Source organism: Euphorbia lathyris, chromosome 10 (genome assembly GCF_963576675.1).
Source record: "Euphorbia lathyris chromosome 10, ddEupLath1.1, whole genome shotgun sequence".
In the NCBI taxonomy this organism is placed as follows: domain Eukaryota; kingdom Viridiplantae; phylum Streptophyta; class Magnoliopsida; order Malpighiales; family Euphorbiaceae; genus Euphorbia; species Euphorbia lathyris.
The window spans coordinates 24,227,580-24,250,548 of record NC_088919.1 but is presented as its reverse complement, the minus strand read 5'-3'; the positions used below and the strand labels follow the sequence as shown (position 1 = coordinate 24,250,548).

Genomic DNA, 22,969 nt, shown 5'->3' with positions numbered 1-22,969 from the left:
GGGAATTCCAGATACTTCGCCATATAAAGCTTGGTGAATGCCCTAATGAGGCCCCCATAAAATCCCCTCTTGGATAATATTTAGCTTTGAAAACTCTACTAACAAGCGAAGATGGATTGGTAAATAACCGCCATCCCTGTTTTCCCAGCATAGCAAGATTAAAGGCCGTGAAATTTCGGAAACTTAGTCCTCCCAACAATTTTGGAGCACACAATTTGTCCCATGCCATCCAATTCAGTCATCTCTCACCTGACTTTTTATTACCCCACCAAAACGAATTCAGCATTCACTGTAATTCCTCCACTGTCGAGGCATCTTTTAAACATGCGTTATTATTGATAAATTCACATTATTATATAGTAAAGTATATTATCATTTGCGATGCATCTTTTGTGACACTTGTTATATTAACGCGTCACAAATGCATAATTTTTTGATTAGTAGCGACACATGTTATGATAACTGTTGCTATTGAGGTGTGACTAGTCACTATTTTCCATTAATATAAATAAGGTGTTGCTATTTAACGCCCCCAAATTATTTATCATCATCCTCATTTGGACAATTTTGCTATTTTCATAAAAAAAAAATTCCAATCTGAATTTTTTTTAGAGAATATGCATGTTCTATGCCTAGGCAGATGAATTCTCTCGCCTGACCTATGGTCAGGTGGGATGAATCTCCTGCCTGGCCATGCCGAGGGCGGGAGATTCATGATTTCTTTGATAAAAAGAGTAAAGTCGTCACAAAAAATATGTATTATTTTCATGATTTCTTTAATAAAAAAACGTAAATTTTAATGTTTCCGACTCGTAATCATCAATTTCGGGGTTCTCGGATTGTCACGCATCAATTATTTTCACAAATTCAATTATTGTTGTCTGGATTTGTGATTTTGAAGAGAGAATTTTTAGTTTTTTATTATAATTATGAAGAATGCAAAAAAAAAATACAAATGAAAGCAGTGATAAATAAAATGGGGATACTGCAATAAGGGAAATGATGTATGAAACCAAGGGGATGGAGAAAGGTTAGATAAGAAGATTTGAAATATTAGAAGTATGTTTTGAGGGGAATATTAAATATGCAGCAAGGAATTATAATTAGGCAATCAATGAAGAATTTTGAGAATGTAGGTCTTCCATCGAAATGGCTATTATATGTAGGACTTTCTAAGTTTAAGAATCGTTGTAACCGATATAAAACTAAGTATAAATAAGGGTTGACAACAAATTGAAAGGTGGGTGGGTTTGTTGTATACTAATTTTCATTGTTCAATTACTCAGTCCTCCACATTTATTCAATGGATGGTCAGAAATTGTGTGTATTGGACACATTTCCCTACCCGAAGCCTTGAAGTTAAATATGGTGTATAACATAAGCCAATTTTATAAAAGTGAAAGAATAGTTAATTTTAGTAGGATGCATGACAGACAGTAAGGCCTATGATTAAAAAATAAAATAAAAAGCTAAGCGTAAGCAACTATATATGGCTATAAATATAGAGAGAATGAGAGTATCTATCTGTATAAAAAGATAAGATGAAGATGAACACAGGCATGAAGAAGGTGATCGGTGGCTTAGGAACTAACAGCTATTTTCACAACTCCACCTTTCAGGTTTCATTTTCATTTTCATTTCTATTTATCTATTTTCATAGAGTTTAAGTTACCGTCTCAAACCACCTGCCATGCACTTGCTCTTTACTCAAACCATCTACTTAACCCCAGCAACTAAAGAGCAACATCATATATATTACACAGGAAATCGTAAATTTCACTTTATTTATCTAATAATAAAATCAAGGACACCTCTACGTTTTTAACCTCTACTGTTCTACTGTCCTCATAAATACTAAATATATACTATACTTACTCCAAAGACACATCAAAATAAATTTTCTAGGAAACATTTTCATTTTCATATTCCTATATATATATATATATATATATATATATCTTAAATTGGATATTTGGTGTATGTAATAAAGTTGAATAATACTTGAACAGCTTCAAACTGATTAATCTCATCTAGTTCCTTAAATTAGGGTATGAATGGTTAAAGTTGGCTCTTTCAAGAGTAATTTAGTTATTATTCCAACTCTTAAGGAACCACAAAAAACAACAATTTTTAGATTATGGGAAATTGAAGGGGTGCCTACTATACTATAATCTAATTATTTCAAACCTGGATTCTCATCTACACTTGTTAGGACTCAACATGTGTTGACTTTTGATTCTCACCTAAAAAAACAAAAGATAAATTAAATTAAGTTGGAAATTCATTTTCTTTTTTTCTTTTTTTTAAGAATTGATGCCTTAGTTAATATTCAATTGGACAACTAGTTTTAAACATTATACCTTTTTTTTTTTTTGGAAAGGGAAACATTATACTTTATTCAAAATGTATAATTTATTTATCTGCAACATAAAATTGTTTCTTTAAAGCAGATTTTGTGTAAGTTTTCTTATTTTCTTGGTGTGGAAGCCACTTGGTGCTGTAATATATGATTTTTAATCACAAGAAATATATTCTCGACATCATTCATCAGACTCAAATGGATGCCTATAAGGGTGCTTCCACACCTATATGCACAAAGGAATAATTGTTACTTGGAAGTGGTGATTTGTATCTCATGCGCCCCGAGCTGACGCTCAATGGCTCACTAAGGGATAAGTGTACATCGTTCTTATAAAGTAATAATTTGGACAAGTCCAGGTATTGAATCCATAAGATTTATACTGCAAGTACCAAACTACTAGGTTTCAAATGTTATTTAGGCCGTGAAAAATTAAATTTTGGGTTTGTTTCAAAATTAATCTACTCCTAATGTGATCCAGAGTAATTCATAAATTTCCAAGAGTGAAAATGATACGATACAATAAAAACAAATATTCAAGCAACATTCGATTTATGATTACAAGAAATTCAATATGGCATAGACATACTTTAAGATTGGACCGACTTATCCTCCTAGGGTACTTAGAACGCAATTCCTTTGTTACAGGCTGTGACTAACTCTAAGGGTTCAGAAATTTGTGTCTGCTACTGTGTTGTCATCAATATGAATCTAGAAAATATTGGGACTTTGAATAACTCAATCAATATGCTAGGCACACAGTAAACACTCATAAACATGAAAGCTACATTGAATTAATATTTGTATTTAAAGATGGAAAAATAAAGTGTCTTAGGATACTACCAATTTAGAATTCATAGGAACGATCTAAAGTAAGCAGAAATGAGAGGGTAAAAATCTCCTTTGAAACATGTCGACTCAAGCTCTCATCTTTCTGAATTTAGCGTGGATGAACTTGAAAATTTGTTGAATGGATGAAAATTGAGCTTTCTCAGATGTTAATAGCAGAATAGAAGAAGATGAATTTAATTCTCAAGGTGAAAGAAATTTATTAAATAAACCCTGGAAAATATGGTGCTTACAAAGAACATAAACAATTAATTCTAAAGCTTAAGTTAGCTAACAATCGCTGAAAAAACTGATTACAGACTTAGCAAAAATAAATTATGAACTGAAAATAAAACTATGAACTAATAAAAATCTCTGCAAAAACTAAATCTACACTAATGAAAAACTAATTACTGATATGCCTATTCTAAAATTGCTTAACTTTTGGGGATGAACCCCAATTATTTAAATACAAAAAGAAAAAATAACCTTAAGAATTTGCAAAAAATATTTCTGTAGGATTTTTATTTGAATTTGAACTTGTGACTAGGTCTAATGAATTTGGTTAGAAAGATTCCTGATTCTTTTCTTAAAAATCTTACATTTTTCTCTAAAAATCTGCACATAATATTATAAAATATTATTAGATAATTCACTCAAAATTAATTAATTATCTTACCAAAAATCCTTTTTAATTACCAAGTCAAAATTGATTTATTTTTGCTAAGTTAATTTCTTAATTTTGGATACAGATTAAGCTCAAAATATCATATGAAAAATTAATTTATTAAAAGTGGCAAAATAGTTGATAAAAGTTAGGAATATTTAACAAAATGCTAAAAGAGTAATTAAAAACCTAAAATTGACAAAACAAAGATAAATTACTACTAAAGTGATAACAGGTAGCGAAATTCTGGTCAACGTCCGTCCCTGTGGGGGCGTCGTTGGGTTCGACGGGGGGAAGCTCCGATGCCAAAGTCAGTAAGATGATTCAAGGAAACAAACTGAATTGACAAAGGTCGTAAGAATGTGTGTGTACCTTGATAACCTAGGGAATCAGGCTATATATAGCTGTGAAGTTGTAACCTTCAGGTAACTAGAAGGTCTCCATTAATGCTCTATTAATGGCGGTTACGAGTTATCTCTAACCTGGCAGTTAGCTAATTGATTACTCATTAATGATCTTTATGGCCGAGTCGGCGGCCAGCCATTATAGTGGCGAATCAGGTGAATGAAGAGATTCGCCTCATAGGTCCGCCAACGGATCTCTCAGAACAGATCCGTGGAGATCCGCCTGCCAGCTCCCCTTTGGGGATCACTACGCGGCGTTCCTGAGGTGAATATCCCTTTTAGTCCTCGGGTTAATATCACGATGTTATCAGAAGCCCCCCCCCCCCCCCAAAATGCCCTTAAAGTCCTTTAGGGCTTTTGATCTTCCGCGCGCCGTCATAAACACCTGCATTAATGAGCACACTGTTCAATGCCAATGGATGAATGACACGTGTAGTGGACATACTGTCCTAGGAGAAAACTTTCTTCTTCCTCTCTCGCTTTCCCTTTCTTCTTCACTTCTTCGTTTTTTCCCTATTGCTTGAAGCTTTTTCCAGGAATTTTTCAGAGTTTCGCACCAAGCTTCCGATTTCTCATGTAAGTTTATTTTCTTTTGTTTAACTTTTCTCTGGATGCTTAGAAGTTCGTCTTCGTCTTCTAGATCAACTTCAGAACTTTTTAATTCAACCTCTTCTCCCGAAATAGAAGTCGACTTTAGTTGGACTACTTCGTCATCGGAGAACTCTTCTTCTTCCGAGGGCACGATCAACTCTGATTTAGTTGGGTTTAGTAACTCGTCGCGTAATCATTACCAAACTCGTTCCACTAGGAACCCAACTCTTTTTACTTCTGTCTGCGACGCCGTTCCGGCCGGTGCATCTAGGTGGTTTCCGGGGACAATGGCCTCTTCTTCAATTCCTCCTAAGAAAAAGAATCCCCGAGCGGAGTCTACTCCGTCTCGTATGAGCGCCACGGATCTAGTGGATCTGGCGAATCGCTTCCCCTGGATCAAGAACTATGAGACTCAGCTTGCCGCATCTCATCAACGTCCTTCCTGTCCGCCTAGCGGTTTCCTTACAGTATACTGTAGTCACGTGGAGAGAGGATTCCGACTTCCTCTTTCAAAGATGATGGCGGACATCCTCTCCTACTTTGACATCACGGTTAGCCAGCTACATCCCAACTGCTGGTTGGATATCGCTTTAGACTGCTACCTCACCTCAAATTTAGGAGTAGTATATACGGGTCGTATCTTTAGAGCTTTTCACAAACCATCAAAACGGAAGTTCGAATCCTATCTTTCGTTCGCCAAATTCGGAGTGTATTCTCCCTTTAGTGACAAAATGTCCAATGTTCATTGCTGGGATGAGAGATTCTTCTACGTGAAGATAAAAGATGGCGAACCACTGGGTTTTCCTTCATTTTGGAATCCCAGGCCGTTACATATGGCGGGCGATATGCGAATTTTAACGGATAGTGATGAGAAGGTGGCGGAGCTCATGAAGCAGATCAAGGCGGATGCATGGACATATGCGGATGCCTTAGCTTTCATGATGAGTGATATTCCATTGATTCTCCGGGAAGGGGATTAATTCATTTACTCAAAGATTACGCAATTTGACCAAGGTACCTTTCATTTCTTCGTGAACTTTGATTACTTTAATGTTTTCTTTAGCAGGGGTTTATCTAAGGCCAATCACGCTCTTGCAGAGAAGCGTAAGAAGTTTCTGGAGGCTGAAGAACGCAAGAAAAATCAAGCGGCGAATCCTCAAGCGGATACTGGAAAACGTCCTGCAGAAACAGTGGTTGAGCCGCCACTAAAGAGGAGGAAGCCTAACACCACTGGAGGTCTTAAGCTTATGGCGGATGCTCTGAGGTCCGCCAAGCCTGCTGGGGAGATTGTACAGATAGGTTACCTTTGATCTTTATTTGTTCATCAAGTTTTGGACTTGAGTTTTGACCCTCGAACGTTTGTGTAGACGGCGAAGCCCGATATTGGTGGATACTGGTCCACCAAATTTGGAGCCCAAGGTTCTTTCGAGAATGAATCCATTCTAAACGATTTGGATGAGGCCTTGGGTCAGGTGGGCGAAGTGCAGAGGAACCATAACCAGATTCCTGGTTCCATTCATATGCAAAAGGGGAAAACGGAGCTCCTCATGGTGAGTTCCTTTAGCAAGGATTTCGTTTTGCGAAAAATATTGGTCCTTCATTCCCTTTTGCTTTTTGACTGAATTGTTTGTTTTTGACAGTTGTATTCTCGCATACGTACCATGGAAACAGAACTCCTCCAAAACGTGGCGGATAAGGCAACCATCGAGAAGTTAGAGAAAGAGGTAGCGGAAGCCAATGCGAATATCGCCTCTGTTAATGCAAACCTCGCCTTCGCTAATGCCAACCTTGCTTCCGCCACAGCCGCCTTGGTTCTTAGGGACGCAGAAATTGAGAAGTTAAAGGCAAAGATAGTGTCTGATGCCAAAAGCCACGAGGACGCCCTTGGAGAAGCTGAATATATGGAGGGTGAGCAAGCCTTTTATTACGGCGAAATGCTCATGGCCTATTTCTCGTTGGCGCATCCTGAGACTAATTTCACAGATCCACAATTCGCCGTCCCCGAACCAGAGGATGTGGCGAAATTCGACAAAATGTCAGATGCTAAGGAGTACCTCCGTGATTATGTTCGGAGATGGATGAAGGGGCCTATGGAGGAAACCAAGCCGTCCACTACTGTCACGTTAGATGAGCTTGATGAGGTGCCCCCTAAGGCGGATGAAGGTCCGACTCTTGACCAGACTCTTCCCCTTGGCCCCACATCCTCTGTGGATAAGGAGGTATCTCCGGCTGGCGTATCTGTGGATGTGGAGAAGGAAGATCTCCAAGCAAGCACCGTGAGCAAGGAAAGCGCGAAGGAAGATGCTCCCATTGTTACTTAGTTTGTTTTTATTTGTGACATTGTAAAAACACTTTTAAGTACAATTTGCTTTAATCCTTTATGGAAGCTATGTTATTTTACCTTCACGTTTGCGTAAGGAAATATATATAGGCATCTAGGATTTGGAGTAGGTGGCCAGCCATACTCCATTGTATGAACCTTTGTGAAGGTTAGAAGCTGTTCTCTTCCTTCTAGAGGAAGTAAAGCTGCCCAGGGGATCAATTTGCTACCTATCTTTGAGGTGAAGTGATCCGCCCGTATTGTGAATCCTTCTCTGGGAAGGATAAGAGAGTGTAAAGACCTTGCGTCCAAGGATCGTTTTTTCACTAAAACGACGTTCGCCAACCACTGCGTGTAAAGCACTTCCTTAATGGCGTCCGCCCGCTGGAGCTTGGTGATCTCTTCTTCTATCACCTTCTGCCTTTCCGGGCCATGATTTCTTCGCTTCTGAGCCACGGGAACCGCATCTTTATGAATGTTGAGCTTGTGAGTGATCACGTCTGGACTGATTCCTGGGAGAATTTCATCCTTCCATGCGAAGACATCTTCCGCCTCACAGAGCACTTTGGTGATTGCATTTTTAATTTCGCCTTTGAGCCCTTTAGCCATTCGTACCTGCTTTTCATCCGCCATAAGGTACATTTCGGTCTCGCCTAAGGCCATTGTGACGCGCTCCTCTTCATCTTCCTCCTTAGATTGTGGGCGAATCATTAGTGATGCCGAATATGTTTCCTGGGCCACCTTTTGGCTACCTCTGATCATTACACCTCCCTTGGCCGTGGGAATGTAAAGTATTAAGTGGCGTATGGAGATAAGGGCTGCAACTTCGGAGATAAAGGGTCGTCCGAGGATGATATTGTAAGCTAACTGACCATCCAAGACAGAAAATTCCAGATCACCCTTCCAGACTTGATCATCGTCTGTAAGCTCACAATCTAGAGTGACTTGGCCTTTTGTTTGGATAGTATGTCCTGTCACTCCCAAGATATCGACCACAGTTGGTTCTACTTGAACGGGATCAATTATGAGTTTGGCGAAAGCTCCTCTTGTGATGACATTGCATGAACTCCCACTATCAATCATTACTCTCTTCATCTCCCAGCCTTCCACCATCATAGTGACAACCAGTGCATCCGCATGGGGAGATATCTCAGGACCTACATCGGAAAAGGGGCGATTTAACGATGTCCTGTCAAGGGCGGCAGTCCTTGCCTTTTTTAGCATTGGCTGGTATCCAGGTCCGCCTGCTATGACATTGATGGTACCCTTTCCTTTCTTCTTTGGGTCCTCCTTGGGTCTATCACCATCTCCTTTTTTGCCTTCAGTTTGGATGAACCGATCCAATTTTCCCCTCTCTATGAGACGCTCGATCTCTCGAGCTAACTCCCAGCATGCGTCAGTGTCGTGGCCATTTTTCCTGTGATATTTACAATAGTTTTTAGGATTTTTACCATTATTGGTGTACTCCCCTCCCTTCGGTTCGGGGTATGAAATGCTCCGTTTGTGTTGACTGTTCTCGATCCACATAAGGACTTCACTTTTAGAAGCATTGAGAGGTGTGAAAAAGGTGACAAACGTTGATTTGCTCTTAGAATCTCTTCACCGGTTTCTAGAGGAAGAGTCCTGACGCTTGTCTCTGTCTCTATCTTGGGGACGAGATTCGCCTTTGTCCCTTTTCGGCGATGATGGTCAACCTCGGTGAATGTCATCCACTTCTATGAAATCTTTACAACGTTCCATCAACTCTGCCATGCTGGTGGGTTTCTTTCGAATGAGATCTTCCTGCAAACTCTTACAGGTGGTATTTCTTACGAAACATTCCACAGCTACGGAGATGTCTACATCAACGATTTGTATGCACAACTGGTTGAAAGTGTCCACATACTCCCGAAGGGATTCATTCGCCTTCTGCTTTAACTCAAAAAGCTTCCCAGATTTCACTACTAGAGGAATACAGCCGGTGAACTTAGCGCAAAATCCCATGCTCAATTGATCAAAGCTGTTTATCGAACCTGGAGGTAAAGATTGAAACCACAAATAGGCTGGGCCCCCCAGCGTGGTAACAAACATTTTGCAGAGCACGGGCTTGGTGGCACGGTTGAGCCTAAGCAGTATTCGATATTTTCTAACGTGAGCTTCTGGATTGTCACTTCCTATGTATATTGCAAGATTGGGAATTTTAAAAGCTCTGTCTGTTTCCTCTGCCTCAATCTAAGCTGCGAAAGGCGAATCCCTATTGGCGAACGGGTTATGCCTAGCATTCTCTTCATTCATACGGAGCACCAAGGCCCTAACTCTATCATCAAAATTTTCTGGATCCGCCCTGGGACGACCTCTTCGTGGCGATCTGCTTGGAGAAGAAGAAGAAGAACTTGAATCAGACGATGGATCTGATGGCGAACGCCCTCCCCCATTACCGCGTCCGCCACCTCCTCCACTACCTCCTCCTCCGCCACCTCCACCTCCTCCGCCAGGGGGAGCCGGCCCGTTTCCCCCTCCCTGGCTTCCTAACGGGATGTGTCCAACAGTTCCCGAAGGTGGTGGTGGTGGTGGTGGTCCACTTGGATGGGGTGTCTCTTTTGGCCTTTTACTCCATCCACGACCAGTAGATGGGGGCGATCTACCACGATGGGAGGATCTCGATCGTCGGGGCGAAGGTGACCTGGACCGCCTGCCTTTCTACTTTCTGTGTTTTTTGTGTGTGCGCCCTTTGGATCCGCCAAGGGGAAGATTCGTCCGCGGACGCCTGGGGATATTGGATCCGTCCAGATTTAATCCAGGTCTCGCGGATCCACCCGGTAAGGATGAATTATTTCTTTGACTTCCTTCAGCGCCATCAGGAAATAACTCACGATTGATTTGCCGTTCGCCAGTCGACGTTGTGGTGGTTATCATAGAATCCGTGTTGTGAGATTGGAGGAATGAAGAACTTTGGGCGCCCGGTCCAAAGCTTAATAAAGGCCAAGATGATACGGCCGATGTGGACGCCATGCTCTAATGTGGAGGGAGGGTCATAAATGACCGCAGGCGATTCCCTGTCTCGGTTCCAAACCGTTCTCCAATTGCTTGGGCACACATAGTGATGAAAGCATCTGGAGGCATACTATTTTCGGCGTGCGTTGCAGGAGCAGTAGAATCAGTGCGGCCTTCACTAGATGGTGTAACTAATGGTGTTTTAATCCTTGAGGAGGGATTTTGATCTCCGTTTGTCATAGCTTTTTAGTGTGAACGAAAAACCCTTTGTTTGGTCAAGGATTCCACGATCACCGCACCAATTGATAACAGGTAGCGAAATTCTGGTCAACGTTCGTCCCTGTGGGGGCGTCGTTGGGTTCGACGGGGGGAAGCTCCGATGCCAAAGTCAGTAAGATGATTCAAGGAAACAAACTCAATTGACAAAGGTCGTAAGAATGTGTGTGTACCTTGATAACCTAGGGAATCAGGCTATATATAGCTGTGAAGTTGTAACCTTCAGGTAACTAGAAGGTCTCCATTAATGCTCTATTAATGGCGGTTACGAGTTATCTCTAACCTGGCAGTTAGCTAATTGATTACTCGTTAATGATCTTTATGGCCGAGTCGGCGGCCAGCCGTTATAGTGGCGAATCAGGTGAATGAAGAGATTCGCCTCATAGGTCCGCCAGCGGATCTCTCAGAACAGATTCATGGAGATCCGCCAGCCAGCTCCCCTTTGGGGATCACTACGCGGCGTTTCTGAGGTGAATATCCCTTTTAGTCCTCGGGTTAATATCACGATGTTATCATAAAGTAAATAAACAGACAATAAAAGATAATAAAAGACACAAAATAATCCCTAAAACCATACTAACATATAAAGGTTTTTGACTCATATCAGTATCTGAATCCAACTGAATACTGTTGTGTTGTCGATAACTTTCATTATATATTTTTGGCACGGCCTGACATTTCCTTTATCGTGAATAAATTATCTCAAATCATGCATACTCCTACATCCATTCACTAGAATGCCGCCAAATGTCTTTTGTGTTATTTTCTCGTACGAGTAATCATGGTTTATTTCTTTGTAAAAACTTAACCTTGTTGCTCCATGGTTACACTGATACATATTGGATTGCTGTTTATAGAATCAAACATCTACTATTGGTTGCAATTTATTTGGGATATAACATAGTTTTTTAGAGCTCATGAAAGCAATGCTTTGTAGCTAGATATTCGACTGAAGCCGAATATCGTGCATTATCCACTTTTGCATCTGAACTTAGATGGTTATAAATTCTTCTCCAAGAAATTGGTTACACTCTTCCTTGTGCTCTTAAATTAACGTGTGACAATCTACTATATACCCGACTCTAAATTCGATTTTATCCCAATCAAAGAAAACATGTGGAAGTTTATTTTTATTTTGTTCATGATCTCGTCACTAAAGGTTTTCTTCGCATTCTTTATGTTCCTACATATGATCAAGTTGTTGATATTTTGATGAAGCTTGTTTTCCAAGGATCAATTTTCTATTTTTTTTATCGTAAATTAAGCCTTTTTTCTATCCCTACTTAATTTGAGGGAGATGATAAGATATTATATTATATTAAATTTTTTTGGTTCATAAGTGTATCCACCACCGACAGCAGTGGCTATTCACTTTCGCAGATGGTTTGCACCTCTATGGGTGGGACTGTTGGCCACAGAAATTCTTTCTATTCCCAAAGGCGAGGATCGAACCCTGAACCTTTGGTTAATGTATCTCCACACTTGTAGTTATTATATCTTGGAATTATAAGTGTGATGATCCATAACAATTGATAAACTTTACTTGAGCATGTACACCTAAATGATATACCATGAAAATGAACCATTTAAACCAAAAGGTCAACCTGGTAGTTAAGGCCCAATAATATTTGTTATTATAATCTTGGACACTCTTCCACACATGAATACACCCTAGGATTAAAGCGTGTACAACACTGGTCCATCCTACCATGTGCTGAATTTTCTAAATAAATGGGGGTAGTCATGTTTTGAAACCTCAGTCACTTGGTCTAAGAAACTCTGGTTCCATGTTAAGGAACCATTTTAACAAAAAGTTTAAGAAGATAATTAAGGCTCAATATGGTTTTTATATTAATCTTTAACACACACTCACATAGAAACGATCCTTTAACTTGAATCATGTAAAACACACCAATTAATGGGCTCATCATGATTCGCACCCTCGATCACTTGGTCTAAGATAATCTGATACCATGCTATTAAATCATTTACCTAAAAGCTTAAGTTGATAATTAAGGCCTAATAATAGCTTTTATATTAATCTCTAACACATTAAGAACCACTTAGACTAATAGATTCTGATACCATGTCAAGTGAACGAATTCCCTAGCTATAAAGGTAATGTGTAATTTTTAATTATGAGGTTATACTCTCATTTCAAGGTGTCCTTTAGGGTTAGTTTTAGATCTATATTTATATGGTATCAGAGCCTTGTATGTAAACATAAGGGTTACCCACAAACATTTGCTTCTCAATCGCGATGGCAATAAAAATGAGGTAGATGCATAAAGTATCTCACACTACTTAATTACTTAGTTGTTAGAGGCATTTTTTAGCGCGAGTTAGGGCTATCTTCTAGTCTAATATTGGGTCATCTGCATATGCTTCGTGGATGTGAGATAGGTGTATTAAGTATCTCATATTATTAGTTAGTTATAATAGTAATACGTGTCATATATACCCTCAGAAACTACTCTTCCTTAAAACTTTCTTTTGGGGGTAAAATATTAAACCCAGTTTTAAGAGTACCATGAACTAGATGTCATATGTGCACTAATAATTAATCGAAATGTCAATATGCCTAATTGAAATATGAGTTGATTAATGTATAATTTTTATTTTTAAACATCGAAAAAGTAAAGATCGTTTTTCTCAATTAAGGAAACTTAATATGTTTTTTCAAATATATACACATGTTTATATATTGAAAAGAAATTGTTTGGTGGCAGAGGCTGGCTACAAACGTTGTAAAGGGTAATATTGATGATGAAATTATGAAGAAGCTAGATGTGGAATCATTCTTATCTGCATCAAATACAATTTGTGTGGCAGATTTAGGGTGTGCAGTTGGTCCAAACACATTCAGTTGTATGCAAGATATAATAGATGTTGTGAAACACAAGTATCAGACTCAATGTCCAAACTCTTCCATGCCTGAATTTCAAGTGTTATTTAATGATCAAACCTCAAACGATTTCAACACCCTCTTCGCCACCCTCCCACCGGAAAGGGAATATTTTACAGCTGGTGTTCCTGGTTCTTTCTACGGTCGATTATTTCCAGAATCTTCTATACATGTAGCTCAATGCAATTATGCACTCCACTGGCTATTGGAGGAGCCGGAAGAGCTTCAAGACATGAATTCTCCGGCATGGAATAAAGGGAGAATACATTATACAAGTGCCCCAGAGGCAGTGGTGAAGGCTTATGCTGACCAATGGGCTAAGGGTTTCAATGATTTTTTGAATGCTAGGTCTAAGGAAATTATGGCTGGTGGTATCCTTATAATCATCATGCCTAGTATACCAGATGACGTGCCATATTCTCAAGTTCCAAATGGGATTTTGTTCGATTTTTTAACGTCCATTTTACTCGACATGGCTCAAAAGGTATGCATATAATTTCCTACAATTATCATTACTATCACCAAAATGTACTTCTTTGCGTCGTGATTCATTACTTGGTTATCTTCCAATTTATTTAAAATGTTAATCTTTTTCGCTGACCTATTATTTGATAGTATTTGTCCATATACATATATAAATTGATGGAAATCTTGGGTAATGAGCATGGTAAGTTAATAGTTATGTAAAATATTTACCTACCTAAAAGAAATGTCATCTATAAATTTTTTAATAAAGTTGTTACTTACCATTCACATTAGGTGAGATTTCATCAATCTTAATTGGTGATATGGAAAAGCTACCAAACAAAGATGAGGGATATGGAGAAAATATTGCTAAATAATAAATGATAGGAAAAGGCTATCATTTTGGATAGAACCAATAGTGTTCTAAGCTTTAAAGTTATTAAAAAAGATCAATTTATTGTACAAAGCAACTTAATGCTTTTTTTAATCCGATACATCTGTTTCAGGTTTATCAAATACCTTTACGTGCTCCATTTTTAATTAAGATTTTATGTTTGCATTGGAAATTGAACATGAGAGCTAAGTTAAGTGTTTTGAATTTTTTATCACTGTATTAAACCGTAATTGGTAAAATTTAGGTTTAATACATAAATACACTCTTAAATTTACATTTTTTTTTTTTATCGTTTAACACCTTCTACTTATATTTGGATCTATCACACATCCCAATTTATCAATTTTGGACCTCCGACACCCTTAGTTGTCTATTTGGCAACCTTTATTATTACAGATTAAAAAAAAAAATTATGTTACATGTAACGTCAGATCCAAATCAGCAAGTAAGGGTGTCGGATGTCGAGGTCCAAAATTTATAAGTGTAAGTGTATGATATGTCCAAATTGACAAGTTCTAATATGTAATAGATCAAAATAAAAGGACCGAGTACTAAATGACAAAAGGTGACAAGTTCATATATGTAATTATATATTACACATAAAATTTGATTTTAGCTTATTTACTATAACATATTGACAAAAAGACTGATAAATCGCACTTTATTGGTAATTACAAACAAATTTACCAATGAAATATATTGAACTTCTATGCCCATTTGTTTATCGAAAAATATTGTGCTTTGAAAAATATTAAGTAAGGGAAAAATATAGAAAGAACTTGTGTGTGACTATTGTTTTCAAAATAATAAGAATAAATGGAGTAGGATTCCATAAGTTTAGGAAAATGTTTTTCTTTTGAAAAGATTAAAACATTTTCCTCACTTTTTGCATATAATTTTCTATTGACTAAGCTAAAATTTTATGTTGACTTATTTTCCTAAGCAAACAAACACAAGAAAATTAAAAAAATATTTTTTCTGCACAATATTTTTCAGCAAACAAACTCGGCCTAGTATTTGAATTAACATTGACTGTAATATTATTGCAGGGAATGATAAGGGAAGAAGAAGTTGACGCATTTAATTTACCATTGTATGCAGCTCCGCCGGGGGAGATTGGTGAGTTGATAGAAAAGAATGGATATTTCAACATAGAATCAATAGGCTTAACAAATCCTTCACCTTGGCTAAAAGATGATGTTCACGTTGATCTCAATGATTATTTAAGGCACACAAGGGCTGCATGGGAATCAATTTTCTTCAAACACTTCTCAACTACGATTGTCACACAAATTTTTGAAAGGCTAAGGCTTAAACTTCCTGAGATCATAGAACCCATTGAAAAAGCTTACAGGAATATTCAATTTCATTGTGTCTTACAACGTAAATTTTATATTTGATCTCTACCTAAACTTTCTCATATGTTCTTTCGTTTCAAATTCCCATTTTACTTGTGCTGAATGTACACAGACGTCATCCATGAGGATTCTGCTATACAAATTATGTTATAGTAGAAATCTTGACTCCTTATGCAATCACTACAACAAATCATCGCTTTCGCCATAAACCATGATGTAGCTTTTTTTTACGCGAAAATGTGGTTTGATGGATTTGCAAATAAAATTCTCAATATATATTATGCTTTAGTAGCAGCAATGCAAATGCAAGCACTAAAGTATAACACTATTACCAAAAGTAAATAAATAATCTCAGATGGGTCTTTTATTAAGATCACATGTACAACCTAAATCAATATAGTCAACCACAATGCTCTTACTCCTTCCAAACTGAAACAAGTATCATTAGTAACCTATAAATATCTCAAAATCCAATTCACAGCATTCTAACGATCTTTAGCAGAATTGGACATATATATATACTCGCTAAACTAATTGCATGTGAAATATCATGATGAGTACATAACATAGCATACATGATATTATCAACAACACTCGAGTAAGGTAATGTGACATACATTCAATATCATTTTTGGACTATTGTCATAGCAATAGAAAGTCTAAAATTAGCAATAAGTGGAGCAGGGGGGAATCCAGTATGGGGGCAGTGGGGGCAGTTGCCCCCACTGACATTTGTATTTTTTTTAAATTCAGGTATTAATTTTGAAGTTTTAGTGCTTTGCCCCCTCAGGTTTAGGGTTTATTGGTTTTATAATTGAGGATGAAGAATGATTTTAAATTTAAGATTTTATTTTTATTTTTTTTTAATTTTGTTTTAAAGAAAAACAACATCGTTTTATTTAATTAGAACTATGTCGTTTTATTTACAACAAAAATAAAAAGTAAATATTTAAATGTAAAACTGAATAGGTTCTAATCCCTGCAAAAAAAAAAGGTTCTAAATCAAACCATCGGTCTCTCTTACTCTCTTTAATCTATTTAGTTCTTCTTCCTCAATTCCTCTTTCTTCTTAAGTCTAAATTGAAATCTCAAATCCTAAGTAAGATTAAATCAAAATCGACAGCCAATCCCTCCGTAATTGGATCGTTGGTCCAGCACTCCATCTAGATCCTCTCTGCTTTGGTATTTTTTTGCTCCTACTTGAATTTTGATTTGATAGTTCTGCTACTATTTTACTTGAACTTGAGCTTTGATCCCTGGTTTTCTATAATTATTATTTTTTGATAAAAATTATTTTAGTCGTATTGTTGCCCCCATGGGGGAGAAATCCTGGATTCGCCCCTGAAGTGGAGTACTTATAGGGTTAGTATTTTTCTTGCAAAATTGCTCCAACACATTTTCAACAAAACTCCTCTAACTTTAATAAAGTGTTCCAACAACTTTGTCTCTTTGGATCTCAATACCAAGAATCATCTTGGCAACTCCCAAATCTTTCATTTTAGATTTATTACTCCACTTTACTTTCAATATGTTGATATTAGACATAGTATTGGCAATAATAAGCATATCATCAATATAGAGTAACAAATAAATGAATTGCAAAATTTTGTGAAATATACACAACTATCATATTGGCTTTTAGAATAACTATGCCCAATCATAAAGGAATCAAACCGCTTAGGCTGCTCCTGAGGAAATTTTTTTAACCCATGCATTGATTTCTGCAATGAGCAAAAACATAGTCTTCTTTGCCTTCAATATGAAAACATCTAGGTTGTTGCATATAGATTTTGAAGGGAAATTAGACAAGCTTAGACACAACGGAATTATAAATTTTTATCTATTTCTCTTTTTCCAAGATCTGTTAATTGTTATTTCATATAAATAGAGATTAAACATATGTAGCTTGGTTGACGAACTATCTACCGTTGTAAACAAAGTGCCTACGAGGATATCACGTCAATCACGAGCACAAACAAAAACAAAACTAAAATGTTAGTAATCAACCAAAATGCTAACCAAATGTAGATTGCCTCTAACGGTATCAATACGAACTAAGAAACGAAAGGAACAAAAGAGATAATTTATCAAATGAGGGACGAGTGTAAATTTTATTGTCTGGAGACCGTGTTGGCTGAAATACATAACCTAGGGGTCTATTTATAATGATTTATTTTCCTAATCCTAATCCCATTAGATTGAATTAATTATATTTCTAATCTTATTAGGTTTTCTAGTTAGATAATAAAAAGGATTTATTAATATTATCCATATCTAATATAAATATAATTAATAAATACAATCCTAATCCATTAGAATATTTAATTAAGTTAGGATAATAATTTAGGTATATTATCACATTATACTATCTAATTAACATTATCCCTTTAATTGATTTAACCACTAATATAATCTAATTACATTTATCTAAATAAATCAATTAATCCATCTTAATTTTAACCTTATAAATTTCGGGCCCCTATGTCTCTCCCTCTCAAATTACCATTCCGTCTTCCGGTCTTAATTATGTGTGCGACCCATTAGGTTCTTACCGTAGCTAGCCGTATATGTTTATTTTAAATTAATTTAACCAAACCAATTTTAACCTAAACATATAACGGATGAGTGCACTGACTGTTTTATCATAATCATCACATTCTCTTAGAGAGATAAGAAGTCAGGTTGATTCCGACATTTACATTTCTGTATTAGGTCTAGTATAATTTGATCATTCATCAGCTATATCCTTAGATGAATATATAACTATGGAATATGTCAAGTTATATATAATGAGAGGTCTGTTTTACTTATCTAGGTTGAATTAACTCTGAATAGATAGATTAAGTGAAATCTCCATTTCAACTCTTAACTCTATCACCTTGCAAGGATTTCAGTTAATTCTCCATAAGAGGCTATAGATATATCTGCCATTTATCAGGAGTGGCGAATGCTCAATCTAACATTAACTACCCTGTAATTACTTTATGTGATACCCAACGCCTGCTCTCACACACCTTAGGGCCCCTATGTAGTGGATCGTGCTCGTATAGAATAAAAGCATCACTCTATAATCCAGAATCACTAATTAATATTTATTTGAGTCTGATGATTACTTATACCTACTAATACCATTTGAGATGAAACAGGTGACACTAGATAAATCCATCCACCCTGTTATCTCAAGTTGAGTCCCCAATCCTAATGAACTCCTTCACCGGATTCATGTAACTGTCTAAATATCTCCATAGCTAAAGCTTGTGAGATCAACTATCTATTCACAACAGAAAACATAATTACATGCAAGTCTCAACAATATTATATTAATCCCTATAAACGTATTACTTGACTTGGGGTTGTTTTAAGCTTATCAGTTTTATTATAAAGTTATGTCTAACTTCATGCTTGTATGAACACTTTCTGATTACTAAAATAAACTTTGGGATTTCTTTTATTTAACTTGATTAGTTCTGATAAAAGATAAATTACTTTTTATAGTTAAACTCACTATATCTTATAAAAAAGCGATAGTGAACAATTTATTTACAACTGGTTTATATCCTACAATAATTAACTATTAGACAAACGATTACGTCTGTCTTAAAAATGTTAGATGTGATTAATAAAAAAACAAAACGAACACAGAAAAATATATAAACAGTAAAACTAAAAATTAAAAGGAAAGAGCTAGAGAAATCTGAGGCCTGTATTAGCAGTTTCCTTAAGACAGATGTCGTCGCTATTGACGATCGTCTCCCAGGATACAACAGATTACGCAAGCGAACTCAAACCGTGTGTAGCCTAACTATCACCGGAGTATGAAAACAAGAACAATGTGAACACACAGAGAGCAGGAAAAATTCCAGAGAATATTTTCTACAACAATATGTGAATTTGACAATCCATTCTATATAAGTAGAACTAAAAGGATATGTCTTTTCACGAACGAACACGACTGTACACTACAGACACGACTGTTCACGTACGAACACGACTGTTCACGACGGACATGATTGTTCATAAAAGGAGGTGTTTGTTGGTATTTAAATTAATAAATAATTTTATTCAATTTTTTTCCAACAATCCCCCACATGAATAAAATTAGAAACGAGACGATTATGATGTGGTGATAACTTTCTACAGAAGATATCTGCATAGGATAGGTAGCTAATGTGCCTTGAACTTTCCCTTGTGAAAGTATATTTACTTTACTGGCTGACTAGTAGACGCGATGTCTTTGAACTATTCTGCCGTTTGTGTAAACGATGATATACCCCACACAGATACCAACATAACACGGTATGGTTCTCATGGTTATGTTCGTTATGGACATGAACATCGCCTGGTTCTACGAGAGTTTAAGAGAACTAGGCCCCACACTAGTCTCCATCGAAGCGACCCCACTTCACTCTGACATAGGTGATTTATTTGCTCAGAATACTGACGCACAATGTATCATTAAAAGCATATAGCTTAAACTTTTCCCATTGGTGTCACTGTTTACATTTAGGAATGGACGAGGGTTTAACCCCCACAGTGAACGCGCAAGTTTTATGCAATTAGGTTGTCCCTTTGAACTAGATCTTGGGATCTCCAATCAACTAGGTAGGGTTTGTTAAGCCCAAAATATACCTAAAATATCATCAATAATTACATCAGTTTTTCTTCGAATTCATACTATTTATACCTGTTTAGAATACTTTTACTTTCAGATATGTTTCTTTCTTGCAAGGTACCTAAATATTTGGTAAAATCAAAATAGGAATGAAAAGAAGTTAAAAACAGAAGAAAAACCCTACAAAAAGAGTCAAAGACGACGAAGATCAAACACGCCAAAACGAGGACGAGGACAAAAGTCAAAGAAACGGAAAATACTCCGTGTCGCGACCGAGAATCCTCCATTCTCGGTCACGAAACGCGTCACCAGCTTCTTCCCTTGACGATTTCGAAGACCAAATATTTGCTCCCCCATTCTCGGCCGAGAATTTGCATTCTCGGCAAGTTCAGAAATTCCTGGAGAGCCATTCGCACACATTCATTTTCGACGAAACGCGTTCGTTCAGGTGGATAGAAACATCCCTTCGCCGAGGATACGACCCTTCACAACGGACATGACACTTCAATCACGACTCTTCAACATCTATAAATAAAGAGTTGATGGAGAGTTGGAGATATAGAAAAAGAGAGAAGATTAGTATAGAATTAATGCAGGAATTCTGAGTCAAGCGATTCAGAGTTTAGAGTTAGATTCTGTAAAAAGAAATATGATGTACACACATTGTTTATCAAATAATTACAAACACAGTAGCGTTTAGATTTGTTCATATTACTTTACATTTTGGTAGTAGCCGACCGTATCTCTATTACGAAGTAACAGCGAGAAGATTTAGTAGAGGATCCGCCACGGAGTTTGACAAACTCAAACGAAACCCAAGGAAAGGATTGACAACCCGTTCACTTGCAAGTCGTCGAAAGTTTCCATGCTTTTTGTTCTCTGTAAACTTGTATCAAATTCATATTTCATCTAATAAAGTTCATTCTATTCGATAGATTTTTATGTAGCACTTTGGTAAATGATCCGAAGTGAGTTCTAGTGTTTTCATTAAAACGTAGTTGAATTCAAAATCTTTACAAGGAAACTTTGTTGAACACTTAGGCAAATTGATATCATCAATAGAGTATCAATTTGGTTAAGGTATCGATCTAACCCGACCGTAGGAGGATTGACTGCAGTTCAAAGCCCTAAAATTAGAGGAATCGATGTTTATTTCATTGTTATAATTTATACAAAGTTTAAAGTTGTTTTCTTTGCTTAATGCAAACAAATACATTTGTTACTTTTCTAAAGAACTAAACGTTTATGTTTTGTAAATTTATCCCTAAATCAGAAGTGATTTCTAATATTTGTTATACTCTAATCTAATTCTTATTCTAGCAATTTCAAAACCAAATCTGATTTAACGATTTTCCATATTATAAACCTTAAAAGTAAATTTAACCAATTCAAAATAAGTTTTTGTTAAAAAACGTTCCCTGTGGGATCGATATCTTTTATTACTATAAGCGTATACCGTGCACTTGCGGAAATCGCTCAACAAGTTTTTGGCGCCGTTGCCGGGGAACGCCAAAATTTTTGACAAAAATTTAGATTTTTCATGTTCTATTTCGAATCTAGGTTTATTTATACTTATTCAATTTTTGTATTTTATTTATTTCAAATTACTAACATATTTATTTTTCAAATTCTGTTTTGAAGGTAGTTTCAGTTCGTGCGAAATTTCAAGTTCATGCGCAGTTCTCGAAGTTCAGGCATTCCACCAAAATCGCTAGACCCAGAAATTGAAAAAACGGTTAAAAAGAACAAGAAAGACAAGAAAAACAAAAACAAGACTCCAATAAAAACTAGTGTTACTGAGCCTGAAATTATGGCCACACTTATGGATTACGCTAGGCAAGGAGTGGCCGGTGTAACAAACAGCATAGTTCGACCCCAAATTAATGCAAACCAATTTGAAATTAAGCCAGCATTGCTTAATATGTTGCAAAATAACGTAACATTTTTTGGGTTGCCTAACGAAAATCCTAACACCCATTTGACAAATTTCTTAGAAATTTGTGACACTTTTAAAATAACAGATGTGACTGCGGAAGCAATCAAACTTCGCCTTTTTCCTTTTACTTTGAAGGATCGAGCCAAAGAATGGTTAACTTCTATGCCAGCCGCAACATTTGAAACTTGGGAGCAATTAGCCCAAGCGTTTTATCAAAATATTTTCCTTTAGCAAAAACCGCAAGAGTCATAAAAGAGTTAACATCTTTTTCTCAAAATGATAATGAAACTCTTTATGAGGCTTGGGAACGTTTTAAAGAACTTCAACGTTTATGCCCACACCACCAACTGCCAGCTGAACTTTTAATGCAAACATTTTATAATGGATTGAATCCTACAACTAGAGGTTCATTAGACGCTATGGCTGGAGGGTTATTCATGAAGAAAATATCAGCCCAAGCAAGAGAACTTTTGGAGGAAATGGCAATCAACAGTAGTATGTGGCCCGCGGAGCGTGGACATATACCAGTGGCGAAACCATCAACCTCAACTACATCATTAGTTAAAGGTATAGTGAATTTTGATCCAGTTGCGATGTTGCAAGCGCAATTTTCTGCCTTATCGCACAAAATTGATAGGTTTATGGCACTGTGCGATCCTAATGGTAAGCCAATCCAAACGGATGTGGATTATGAAGGTATGAGCGAAATTGAACAGGTAAATTTTGTCCAAGGGCAAAACCAAACTAATAACCCTTATTCCAATACATATAATCCTGGATGGAGAAATCATCCTAACTTTAACTGGAGAGATAATAATAATAATGTAAATGCTAATCAGAATCGTACCACTAATTATCAAAATCAATCAAGAGATACGATT

At 36.8% G+C, this 22,969-nt stretch overlaps 1 protein-coding gene and 1 non-coding gene across 2 annotated transcripts; one reads left to right on the top strand and one right to left on the bottom strand.

Annotated features, from left to right (window-relative positions):
* The first annotated feature begins 13,078 nt into the window (after positions 1–13,078).
* LOC136209760 (loganic acid O-methyltransferase-like) lies at positions 13,079–15,620 on the top strand. Its single transcript, XM_066001342.1, has 2 exons — positions 13,079–13,807; positions 15,232–15,620. Exons 1-2 carry the CDS (start codon positions 13,193–13,195, stop codon positions 15,580–15,582), a joined length of 966 nt encoding a protein of 321 aa, XP_065857414.1. The 5' UTR covers positions 13,079–13,192; the 3' UTR covers positions 15,583–15,620.
* Positions 15,621–22,330: 6,710 nt separating this feature from the next.
* Positions 22,331–22,437, bottom strand: LOC136210075 (small nucleolar RNA R71). Its single transcript, XR_010677785.1, has one exon. It is a non-coding gene; the product is annotated as a small nucleolar RNA R71 (small nucleolar RNA).
* Between the last annotated feature and the right edge of the window lie 532 nt (positions 22,438–22,969).